The sequence below is a fragment of the Daktulosphaira vitifoliae genome, unplaced genomic scaffold (genome assembly GCF_025091365.1).
Source record: "Daktulosphaira vitifoliae isolate Bord-2020 unplaced genomic scaffold, ASM2509136v1 Scaffold_1, whole genome shotgun sequence".
Classification (NCBI taxonomy): Eukaryota; Metazoa; Arthropoda; class Insecta; order Hemiptera; family Phylloxeridae; genus Daktulosphaira; species Daktulosphaira vitifoliae.
In genome coordinates this window covers 33,015,620-33,028,944 of record NW_026099572.1, presented here as the reverse complement: position 1 = coordinate 33,028,944, position 13,325 = coordinate 33,015,620, and the positions used below count along the sequence as shown (strand labels likewise).

General features: G+C 24.7%; 2 protein-coding genes across 4 annotated transcripts in view; one reads left to right on the top strand and one right to left on the bottom strand.

The window, feature by feature from the left end:
• LOC126896356 (cytoplasmic dynein 2 light intermediate chain 1) overlaps positions 1 to 3,299 on the top strand; it is a 28,292-nt gene extending 24,993 nt beyond the window's left edge. For all 3 annotated transcript variants that reach the window (XM_050669054.1, XM_050669056.1, XM_050669055.1), the window contains 2 exons: positions 2,196 to 2,309; positions 2,379 to 3,299. In XM_050669054.1, the coding sequence (XP_050525011.1) occupies positions 2,196 to 2,309; positions 2,379 to 2,444 (180 nt within the window). In that variant the 3' untranslated portion in view covers positions 2,445 to 3,299. The remainder of the gene's footprint in view (positions 1 to 2,195; positions 2,310 to 2,378) is intronic.
• Positions 2,632 to 13,325, bottom strand: part of LOC126896354 (ATP-binding cassette subfamily G member 4-like) — a 16,028-nt gene continuing 5,334 nt past the window's right edge. Inside the window, exons 2-11 of the mRNA XM_050669053.1 lie at positions 8,846 to 8,963; positions 7,809 to 7,998; positions 4,678 to 4,823; positions 4,251 to 4,489; positions 3,998 to 4,117; positions 3,784 to 3,929; positions 3,551 to 3,719; positions 3,378 to 3,478; positions 3,162 to 3,317; positions 2,632 to 3,104 (exon numbers count right to left, since the gene is read on the bottom strand). Coding sequence (XP_050525010.1) covers positions 2,709 to 3,104; positions 3,162 to 3,317; positions 3,378 to 3,478; positions 3,551 to 3,719; positions 3,784 to 3,929; positions 3,998 to 4,117; positions 4,251 to 4,489; positions 4,678 to 4,823; positions 7,809 to 7,998; positions 8,846 to 8,963 — 1,781 coding nt within the window. The 3' untranslated portion in view covers positions 2,632 to 2,708. The remainder of the gene's footprint in view (positions 3,105 to 3,161; positions 3,318 to 3,377; positions 3,479 to 3,550; positions 3,720 to 3,783; positions 3,930 to 3,997; positions 4,118 to 4,250; positions 4,490 to 4,677; positions 4,824 to 7,808; positions 7,999 to 8,845; positions 8,964 to 13,325) is intronic.

Genomic DNA, 13,325 nt, shown 5'->3' with positions numbered 1-13,325 from the left:
TGGACTTGTCTTCATGGTGAAAATAACTACCGTATGCTATTTTTGTGTTAATATTCTCGATTTTATATTTTTAACTTTATATTTCTATACATTTTTGAAAAATATTTGAATCAATACAATTATTTTATGAGAAATATTATTTATATACCACTTTAATTTTCTAAATCGGACCATTTTCCATTATACAAAACTTGAAAATGCAAATAGAAAAGAGAACTTATTCTACTTAATTTTTGACAGTGTTCCGGAAATACTGACACTTTTATATATATCTTAAATTAAAGCTCATGTAAATACTTTAATATGAAATAAAAATTTCGACTTAATTCTGTTTTTATGCTTGAAACGGACATCAAATTTAATAAAAAAAATACAATTTTTGTAAAAAATTACAATATTAAATTATTAAATATCAATTTCATACTATATTTAATTGCTATACTAAATATTTATTCATATATTACACTTATAAATCATAAAACTTATAATCAGAATATAATAAGGAAATAGGAGATCATGTTGCTTTTGGAATAATCAATAATTTTTTTAAAATTAAACGCAATCTACAGATTTGCATCGAAGCTTTTTTTATGATAGTGATTTTAATTACTGTTAAATATCATCTATATTAAACCCAACTATCCTACGTCCTCACTGTGCCGCAACCCCACTGTGCTGGGGTTTTTTATTTAAAAACTCTTAGTTCAAGAGTATAACTCAATTAATCATCGAAATCACAAATAGTAACTATATGGTAACTAATTTTGGATTAAAAAATGAGATCTTTTATATCATCCCAAAAAACTGTTTTAAAATTATTATAGACTAGTCCCCAGTTGGAAGACCAATTCCCCTACCACAACAAATTTTTTTTTCTTCAAACTTTTTTTGCGTACTTTTACACTGAGGCGTTTTAGATAGTGATATGAATCACGGTAAAATTTCAATCATTTTATGTTTTTCTTAACTTTGAATTCTGTGTGATATTGTGATTTAAATTACCCCCAGATTATTATTTATGAAAAATGAATATATAATACTTACTTTCATCAAATTAAAATAATAATATACCACAGGCGTAACTAGAACTAATTTCTCTGGGACACTAATTAATTTTTCTCCCGCTCAAAATTTTTTTCATACAATACAATACATGTATATAATTTTCTAAATTAAAAAAATGTTATTCTTTGATTAATTTACGGGTATTCTCTATGATATCCTTACGAACACAACATTGTATATTAATAGGGAAAATTATTCTTCTTCTTTTACTGGCATTCTCACTCTCTAAGAGTTTTTGCCGCCATTACTACTCTTCGCCACCTATCTCTATCTTGGGCTGTCTCTCTCCAGTCTTTAACTCCAAGGATTCTTAAATCTTCTGCTACCACGTCGATCCATCTTTTCTTCGGCCTCCCTCTGGGTCTTTTCCCTTGTGGTTTCCATTCCAATGCTACCCTGGCTATCTCGTTCTCCTTCTTCTCGCTATGTGTCCTAATCATTGTATTCTTTGGCCCTTAATAAAACTTGTTACCGGTGCTATTTCCAACATGTCATATAGTTCTCTGTTGTACCTTCTCCGCCAACTTCCCATTGTTTCATCGATGACCGGTCCGCATATTTTCCTCCACACTCTGTGCTCAAAAGTCCTCAGGTTTCTTTTTGTTTGTTTGGTCGTTGTCCACGCTTCGCAACCATACGTGAGAGTCGGTATTATAATAGCCGTGTACAATTATTAAATATATGAAACTATTATAAAAGGTATTTAATCTTATTATAAAAATGTAAGTATTTTGAACTTCTTAAGATATTCACTCAATATGTATACTCTTTCTTTAAAGATCACTTAATGTAAGGACAAGCTGAGAGATTAACCGAAGTATCATTTAAAATGTTTTTGACATTTTCATTCAAAATATAGAAAGTTGAACAATAAAAAAAAGTATACCAAAAAATAAAATTTGATCGATAATGATATAGTATTATGTCATTGATTTTTACTGCTATAATACTGCTAGATGAAAATGATATTCTTATAAAATAAAAATTCTTCAGTCCTACTTATTTATTTTTAAACTTACAATGGATTTAGTTATAATTTATAATCTTAGGTTATTTACATTGTATTTCTTAGCTTAAATAAAATTAAAATAATCAAACAACGGTTATAATTTAGTTGTTTTTGTACTCAGGTTCCACTAGTAACCGATAGTAACAAAGGTTCAGTTTTAGAAGTCGAAGATCCGCTGACTAATCCTAATTACATGGATTCTGTAATAGATGAAGCGTTAAAAAAGAAACAAGAAGTAAGTTTAAATAATAAATAATTAACATCATTGCTTCTATTGTATTACATATAATATTTGTTATTTCAGGAGCATAAACTTTTTATGAAAGATTATGAAATTATTTGTGGAAAATACAAAAGTAATTTACAATAAGAAAGAATTATAATTTATAAGTAAAAAAAATTATAAAAAATAAATATACAGAGCATATTATTAAGTTATAATAATAAACCTTATTATATTGCCTACATTAGCTTGAGATTTTCAATTTGTGTAAAAAGAATATCACTCATCTTTTGAGGCTTATCACAGAACTCACTTATAAGAAACTCGAATCGAGTAAAATTTAAAATAACGCTTTTTAATAATACGTCAACATAATATCAGGTAAAAATTAAATTATTTAAATTGTTAAAATTATCTATGAACTAATTTTTTGAAGAAAAGTGGTAAATCTCTCAATGCTTTGTTTGTCATTTTAATCTTGATTACATAATATACTCCTAATCTGAATGTAAAACCAAACAGAGCAAGTAAAATAAATTGGCGTGTCATTGATTCTCCGTTCATCCCCAAATCCTTCATCAATAGTTCAGGATTTTTATAATGACAATATAAATCTGGACTGTGACATTCCATTTCGGCACGACCATTGCCATACAAAGATATTATTGTAGCTACTAAAGAATATCTCACAAAACTCAGTCCCATCAGAGTTTTCATGAAAGGTTCAATCACTTGTCCAAAACCCATTCCATAAACAGCAACTGCTAATAGAGGGGCTACCAAGGCTGGTGTTAATACGGCACCGGTCTAAAGAATAAAAATGATTTAATTCATTATATTTTTATATATACTATGTATAATTACGGCACTATTCACAGCTGATCCTATTAATATTCCTAAACCTTCTGATATGTATCCAGTAAATAATCCCGACACCATAAACTGGGTCAATCTTATCCAATCCAAAGGTTGTGCACTCATGAAATAAGCAACCAAACAGAAGAGTCCACCAAAAATAATCTGAAAATTAACGCGCATATTATTATTAATATTGTATCTTAAAAAATAATGAATACTTACTAATGGAGGGATTGATGTAACATAAGTAGCTAAGCAATATGACTTAAGTCCATACCAATGATTAAAATATTCACGACGTATTAATTTTACTTCACCAGGAACTTAATTTGCAAAATATAAAATTAGTATTATAATAAAAAAAATTAAACTGCATTGTTTTTAGTATTACTTACAAGTTAGTATTGGGACCATGCAATAAGTGTAAATAAAAAATACGACTATACTAATACAAAACTTGAAGTTTTCAAATGGTTTATCTCCGTCAATTCCGATACCCAGATTTATGCTTCCCAAAAGAAGAGCTGAGATCAGATGATGAAAAAATGATATATATAAGGCAGTCTATAATAAATGGGCAACAAATATAATTTTTTTACATAAATCAAAAATAATACAAATAACTTACGGAATTCCTTAAAATTTGTTTTGTTTTTCTATCTAATATAATTGAAAATTGTGTCAAAAACGACGATGAATGTCCAGGATACTTTTTGTTTGACGATTCCAAATTATCAAATACACGTGGTAATACAGCCAAAGTCTCATTACGACCTAAAAATATGATATACTAATAAAATAATTGTAGTTTGATGAAACTATTTTAAACTAGAATGCCTTACAAAGTTTTGCAACTGGTGGTTTTTTTTCCGATTCATTTATTTCGTCACATAAAATAATTTTTCCATTTTGGATTTCCCTATTCAAGTTTTTTATGGTGTCATTATCTAAAACTTCGAACACTAAAAAGTAATACAAAATAAATTGTCTATAAGAATAATATAAATAAAAATAATATAATATTTTTTAATTAAAAAAAAATATAATTTGTCATTTGTGTGTACTTATTTGTATCTACTTTATACAACTATTTACCAAAATCTGCAGGATTATATGTTGATTTACACACATGTCCTACTTGTGCCAAAAATGGGACAAGTTGTCGAGGTGTTCCGTTATAAATACACGAACCTCTGGCTAACATATAAACATGATCGAACATATGAAACTGAGATGAAGTTGGTTGATGAATTGTACAAATTACAGTTCTTCCTTGCTTGGCAAGATCAACAAGCAAAGACATGCATTGTTTTATCGCAAAATAATCCAAACCCCTTTTTACACAAAGAATATAATATTAGCAATATTTTCAAGTTTTACAAATTTGTTTATTCTATTAATTAAGTTGCTTAAGTATAACAAAATATTAAATTTAATCCCTGAAATTAAATTTACCACTATAGTTCCTATTGTACATAGATTAGAATAGTAAACTTGCATTTTGATAGCAACTGTCACTTACGTGGTTGGTTCATCTAAAAATATAACTGGAGGATTGTTGACTAACTCCAATGCTATGGATAGTCGTTTGCGTTGCCCTCCAGATAATTTTTCTACAAATGTATTTTGACACTTTGTTACCCCTAATAATTCGATTACTTCGTCGACCTTAAACAAAAAATCATTACTATTATAATAGACTACACATAGATTATTGTTGTATGTTTTTAAATTTAACTATGTCATGTTCAATCAGAGAAATAAATAATTTTTATGATTGCCTTATAAATCATTTCATTAACATGAATTTTTACATTTATAATAACTATCATTAATAATTAAACATGAAATTTCATTAACTTTGATTAATTACAATAATAATTTGAAAACTATTCGTGTTTTGTTAGTTATTACTAAAGTGATAATTATTTATTTTATGTCTAGAAATTATTTTCATTATTAAAATATATGTTATATAAATTTCATCAATTAAAAAAAGTCTGTTTAATAGATTTAAGTAAAAACATGTATAAATAAACATTAAAATAAGTAATTTGTTGTATTAGTAAGTTGTTTTTTTTTATAATTATAAAATTGTTCGTAAATAGTTTAAATACCTTCTAATGTATAACAGTGGCAATTAATAATTTAGTATTTTTACGGACAATGTGGTTAAAAAAATAAATAAAGAATAACATTTGTAGTTCCAACTATATATAAATCTAATTATGGCTGTTATATAAATATAAAGTTAATAATTCAATTTTAATCAAGAATTGTATATTTTACGTCAATCAATAAATTACTGCACAGACGAAATTAGGCGGAAGTCATTCGCTTTAATTAATAAATTTTAAGTTAATGTTAATTTTAACTTAACTAGAATTTAGACGATATTTTTGTAACATATTTAAATTTAATCAAATTTTACACGAAATATACATACAAATCAAATTATTATTATATTTCGTCAAATAATAATTTTTAAGATAGATAATAATAATGTTAACAAAAAAATAAATAAATTATGGTTTTTAATTTTTACACATCAGAATTTTATATGGTTGCACTTGTTATAGTTCATTTAGTTTATGTTACGTTATCATCACTAAAATCACATGTGATTTATTAATGTGTATAAAATAAGACATATTAATATTCATACATATTCTATATAGTTCACGAAAAAAAAAAATTCATAATTAATTATGTGTTTTTAGATTTAGTAAAACTTTCAGCTAAGTAGTGGATATCATCTAAAATAAGTGATAAATAAAGACCGCAATTCGTGTTTTAGTTTTGTTTTTTATATTTTTAGGTAAGTTCAAGGACTTTTGTACGATGTAATGGTAATAACGTCTTGCAGTAGTGGACTATTTTTATTATTTGCCGTATATTTGTTTAACATAAATGCATAAACTTTGAACAATCAATCCGCCATTGTAATCTTATCTTTACGTCACAAAAAATGTATTAAAAGATTATTAAAATTAATTTTTTACAAAATTTAAACTTTAATCATTTTAAATATAAAATTGATCAAAATAATGTAAAAACATTTTTCTATTCGATTTTCTCTTTGAACTTAAAGACTTACAATTATTGAAAATTAAAAAATATAGAAAAGTCAAATGATATTTTTTAATAAAATATTTTTTTACTTAATATAAGTGTTATTTATCTATAATAAAACCATTAATGATTTACAAAACCATTAATGATTCCCAAAACTCAATTTAACTTACATGTATTATAATTAAGGAGTACGTTCCCCATATTTCCATGTTTTTTTACATTGTCTTTTTAAAACTATTTCTAGTAGTGCTATATAATTAACATTAATTTTGGCTATAAATGATTTTAAGTGTCAAATAAATTTACTAATTAGGAAAAAACAATTAAAAATGAAACACAATCGCATTAATATCTACAATAATATTGTATTATATATATTTCTTATCACTTAAACCTAAAAACTACCAGTTTAAAGATGTTGATGTCAGCATCATTACTCGATGTGTATAATTGTGTTCCCTTATTACTTAATACCGATTTTTTTTTCCATCTGAATTTGTATAAAATAATTGAGATTTGTTTATTTCTATGAAATTTTTTATTCTTTTTCAAAATAAATCATGTCAATGGATGATAACTGGTTTAATAATTTGCGATTATAGTAGTTAGGTCAAGGTTATTAAAATATGTAACGACCTTTTCATTAATGTATAATCCGATAAACAATGTTTGATACTTTTTTATGTGAAGGTAGTTATGTAGAGCTTACAATTTTTTAAATTATAGATTCCTTAGTTTTACAAGTTTCGATTTATAAATAAAATAAAAGTTTGAAAAATAAGTACTTACACGATAAACTTTAGTAAAATCGAATAATTAACAATCTTCATGTTTGCACAATCATGTAACATTTTATTAGTTTAAATTAATGATTTATTTTGATAAATTTACAACATTAGTCGATAAAATCCTGCAACTTCTTTTAATTTTCTTATCATAATTGAAATGATTTTATAATTTAAAATTTTGAAGGTCAATTTATTTTACAAATCATATACTCTTAAACTTCATTTAAAATTAAAAATATTAATTTAAAACTAAAATTATTAAAATCATTTTACTCAAACCCTTAAACTCTAATTTATTAAATTTTTACTTTTCTAGAACTCATCAACAATACAGTACATTTCATTTATTTTCAAAACATTCTTTGGTCATTTGCTAAAATATTAAGATTTATAAATAAGCATTTCCAAGTAAAATTTAACTATGATCTCGCAAGTTTCAAATTTGTAAAAACCTTTTAAATAATAAAGTACAACTATGTTAAAATTTAGTCTTTTAATACCTTTAATAGTTTCCAATAACAAATAAATACTTAGATACTTTGGATTTTTTCTTTGGCTATATTGATAAAGTTTATAAAAATATTTGGAAATTAAACATATATTAAATGAGTCAATTTAAATGAGTATTAACATTTTATACATCTTTCAAGCGTTTATTATTTTAATATTAAGTGGAATGCTCTATAGATAATATTTTTTAAACTAAAATGTCAAATTTTGAAAATTAATTTTTTATAATTTGTTATGTTGAAGTAAGCAAATAATTTTTAAAGTTAATAGTGGAACTTACAGCTTTACATTTATCCTCTTTTGATAACTCATTACCAATCTTCAATCTTGCGGCGTAAGTCAATGACTCTAATACTGTAAGTCTAGGTTGCAGAAGATCATCTTGCATAATATAACTAGAAAGTTTTTTAAAAAGTTGCATGTTTCTAGGATGACCATTTGTTAAAATCTGCCCCTTAATATCACTTCTCCTGTAATTCGTGCAAATTATATAAGATCTAAGCTTTCCAATAAAAATGAAAATAAAATATTACATATATTTACAAGGAAATGTATATTAATATAAATAATTTCTTTATAAATAAATAAGTAATATTCAAGTTAACTTGACAGATATTATTATATATTTATAGAATAAATTTTAGCTAAAAACATTTAGATAATTAAACTGGATATTATAACACATTTTTTTACAAAATATAATTATCTGAATATTTAGCATTAATTTAATTAAAACACTAAGTTTTATTATTGCCAACGTTCTTAAAGCAATAAATAAAAATGTATACAGTGTTTTATTACACTAGGAATGTTTTTCTATTTGTTTTTATTTTTACAGAATGTTTATATACATAACATAGTAGTTAAAACCTAAAATCTATATTTATTAATTAATTAACACTTTTCGATTTTATTTAAATACAAGCCCACGGGTATCGAAAAACAGCAGCACAATAAAGTAATTTTGATAAAATCCTTGTAGATATATACGTTGATAGCCAGTTGCCTTGTAGATTTATCATTTTATTAAAAACCGGGGACGTAATATAAATAGTGTGTTAATGAGAAATATACACGTTTATCTCAGACTAATATAAAACACGATATTCGGAATCTAACAACGGTAAGTTTAGATCTGAAACTTGACGAGTTGCCTAATTATCCTTGGACAAGGATAATAACCAATATCAAACTAATAAAAGATAATCGGCTGTTCTTTCCGCGGAGAAAATGTGCGGATGTTTATCCTTTTATGTTCATAACAATACCGGTTTATAACTGACGTGAATGCCTTTTCAATGATGTCAAGTAACTTACACATATCCAGCAAGAATGTTCATGATTGAGCTCTTTCCAGCGCCAGAAGGCCCCATGATAGCTGTTAGGTGCCCGGAGCGAAAGAAGCCGTTCACGGATTTTAGTATTGTTCGTTCTCCTATAAAATAAAATCCTATGTTAATGGTTTAACTACATTTTACAATAAAATATTTTTAAGTTAAACATTTACATTTACATTAAAAGTATTAATAAAGTCAAAATAATGTTTTGAACAAAACCATGTTTAAAAGCCACATTTCAACTTGAATAACCACAGTAGAAAAATATTTATAATACCCAAATTTTCAAAGGTCAATTTCTAATTGCCAAGCTATTAGTATAACTGATATATTAGATATTCTGGTACCCGTTTGATAGTACTATAAGTAAGATAGTAAATAAATAATACAAAACAGACATAAAGACTTATGAGACATTTTAAGAATTAGAAAGTACAAGCAATAGCGTAAAACTAACTGTAACTAGAAACCTAAAGTCATAATATTTTGAGAGCACTCGATGGTATTTTTAAAGGTCTTTAGGAATAAAGCTCACTTTAGAATTATATATTATTTAATTTCTAAAGCTGCATTAAAAGGCATTTTTAATATTATATTATATTCATATATATATATATATATATATTAATGATATTTACTAATATATTAAGCTTAAAGAACGCCTAGATTTGAAATCTCCATAATATTGTAATCCGATAGTTGCGTTTCTGGATAAGAAAACTTGAAGTTATTTCCATTATGTTCATATAAACTGAATAGTACTCTGGTCATATAATTATGACATTAACTAAATGTTAATTGTGAGAACAGGTATATAGCTAACTATCAATAAAAAATTGAATAATATCTTTTGAAAACGTCAGTTTAGTTAAAACTTCTTTGCCTCTATTTTTTCTTACTCATAACTCATTGCTTATTACATGATGTTAAATTTGGTCCAAGAAAAATTTATTAGATTTATTTGAAGGTTGAATATGAGAAACTTGTTTGGATAAACAACAAATTATGTTTATATACGCAATTATTTACTTAAAAACTTTAATTAAATCAAAATAAATTAATCCAGAAAAAAAATACATATTTGAAAACCAAATAGAAAATAAAAACTCAAATTATAAAGTTGAAAATAACTATAATATAAAAAAATCTAGAAGAAGACATATTTTTTTATGTTCAACATTCTTGTTTATCTAAACAATTGTAGAGACTTTTAAGTACCTACAATAAACTATAAGAATATTTTGTAACCTAATGAATAAATATACAAAGAAAAGGTATATTATTTATAAAATATTTACATTTTAATATTACATGACAGTATTATAAATAAAATTTCTACATGACAATTTTATTTAATAATAGGAAAGAATAAATTCAAAAATTAATAAGAGTTAATTTGTATTTAATTGCAAATAAATCAAATATATGCAACGTATAATACATTAGTCGGGTAAGAAATCTGGCACCAACGCCAAAAAAATAATTTGGCAGTTAACATTGAAAAACAACAAATTTTAATACGTTCTGTCAATCTCAAGATCGTTTTTATAGTTACAAGGGCTGCTACCTCCTTATGCCCTCTTAACAACTTTTCGAGTGTATTAATTATTGATATAAAGTTTTTGTTGGATTAATATTAATACATAACAATACATAAGCAGATTAATACTTTTCTAACTGCTAAAACGAATCCATTTTATATGCTATATTAAAAGAAAAATTACATTCATATATTTAGGAATTCAAATAATTTTGAATACATAATGTGATAGTAAAAAAAAATTAAATATCTTTAATGATTTTTCATAAATAAGGAAAAATAATAGTTTTAATCTTCCCTGAATTTTTTATTTGAGAAATAATAGCCTCATTATACAGAATCATACTCGTATTCAGTAGCGTAGCCTAAACTTCTAAATGGGAATGGGTATAGTAAAAAATCTTACAAAATTTTATTTTTTGGACGTTGTTTATTACTCATCACTCTGTTTTAAAAATGAATATTACCGTCAATGTGTACGGAGTCCTCTCATCCCTTGGATGCGTTATTGCTTATGTATGTTTACATTGGATTTATGTTTTAAATCAAATTAAAAGTTAATTAGCTTGTGATAATAAACACTACAAAATTCAACAAAATTACATGTTATAAATATCTTATTACCAAGTGTAATTAGATTTTTTCTAAAAAAAAAAACAGTTTGTTTAATAGCGTGTTTATATATCTTTTTGGATGAATAAATGATTTCAAACCAGTATAATTAATCGTATGAGCTCGAAGTGTATTTTCAAATTATTTTTGTTTATATTATTTTCACATAAATTAAAACTAGTTATTTCCTTAAAATTACTTTATTCATTGAATAACTTTTAATAATAGAAAAAAAAGACATCAAGAAATTCAAGTACAAAATTTAATAAGATTAAAAATGACTTAAGAGTCGTTATTTTAATACATTTTATCAAAAATGTAAGTATTATTATTTTAGTTGGATTTATTTAAACTAGTAATGCATTATGTGCAAATACTGAACACCATATATTGTAAAAAATAAATTGAAAAATCAAACATATATAATTAAAAAAAGTGGAATAATTAGAGAAAAAAAATCTTGTTTTTCGTAGTACATAATTTTGTGAAATGTTTTCTCTCCTTTAAAATTAAACTTTTGAATATAGAGTTTTATATTTTACAAACTTTATACTTAATTAAAAAATCAGTACAGTAAGGTTCAAGTATAAAAAACGATTCATTACAAATCTGTAGATAGTGTTTAATTAGAAAAAAAACGATAGCACAGTGATGTCGCGGCACAGTGTGAGTGTGGCATAGTTGGGACAAGTATAGATGATATCTGACAGTGATTAAAATCACTATCATAGGAAAGGCTTCGATGCAAATCTGTAGATAGGGTTTAATTTTAAGAAATTGGTGGATTATTCCAAAGCAAAATTCTAACTCAAAAAGAATTAAAGAAAGAATTGTTGGGACAAATTTTTTTTTTTGAACTTAAAGTATTTATCTTAATCTTTATTTTATCATACATTTAAAGCTCGTAGTATTTCCAGAACATTTTCAAAAGTTAAGTTTAAAAAGTTCTGCTTAATAAATATTTATGTTCAAATTTAAATAAAATGTTAATTAAAATTTTTTTAATGTTTTCTATTATTCAGAGTTTTATCTGAATTTTAATATCGATTAATCTCAAATAAAATTATGAAATATGCCGTTTAAACCAAACGTAAAATCAAAATACTTTCTTTGAAACTAATTTGTAGAAATAACTTGAATAAATTTAAATTTCTTTATAATAAATAATATACATGACATGTATATTATTCATTAATATACATTATATTATTAATATACATTGTATATTATGACGTAAACCTATGTTTTTACAAAATATGTCATGTTTATAATTTTAAACTTGACCTGCAATCTTTTCGCCAAGTAGAGATAATACATTTTATGGGAATCATTACATAACAAAATCGAACATGTACTAGTAAAATAAACTACAAAGGTGTATTAATTATAAACTATAAAGAACCAAATTTTGGGACGTATATTTTATTTTATTTTTGATTTTCTCCTTATTTTCTTTACTATTATTGATAAAAGTCTATAGAAGTTTCACAAAAAAATTAAACAAGAAAAAGATCATTGCTAGACTGCAACCAGATTTATTTGGATTGTTTTATATATAACTTGATTTCTTATTCAATTTTGATAAAATTATAATTTAATTGGGTAAAATAAGATAATTTGTTTTTTTTTCTATCATATTAGCAATTTAAAAAAACCCAGCACAGGGGGGTCGCGGCACAGTGGTGACGTGGCATAGTTGGATCAAGTATAATGATATCTGACAGTGATTAAAATCACTATCAAAAAAAAACGCTTCGATGCAAATCTTTAGATAGTGTTTAATTTTAAAAAATTGGTGGATTATTCCAAAAGCTTCATAAACTGCTAGTTCCTTATTAATATCCTGATTAAGATAAAGTATGTCGAATGAAAAATAGAATTATTAAAAAATAGTATTTCTCATAAAAAAATTATATTGATCCATACATCTTTCAAAAAGTTATAGCATAATAAAGTTAAAAATGTAAAATACAAAATCGAAAATTTTCACACAAAAATAGCATTTGGTAGCCATTTTCACCGTGAAGATAAAATAAAGTCCGAAATTTTTTTTTTGCATAATAAAGAACATTGCAAAAGGTAATGATATCATGCATCTATATAAAAAAAAGTTATATTAATATGTTCATTTTTAAAAAAGTTACGGCAGTTTTTAGTAAAAAAAATTGAAAAAATTTCGAAAATTAGCGATTTTTAAATTTGTAATTTTTTCGGAGGTTTCCCCCATTTACGGGGAACGAGGGAATTTTTTTCAATTTTGAAGGGTAATGTCTTCGACTAGATACGATTTGTGATCTTTTGACGTATC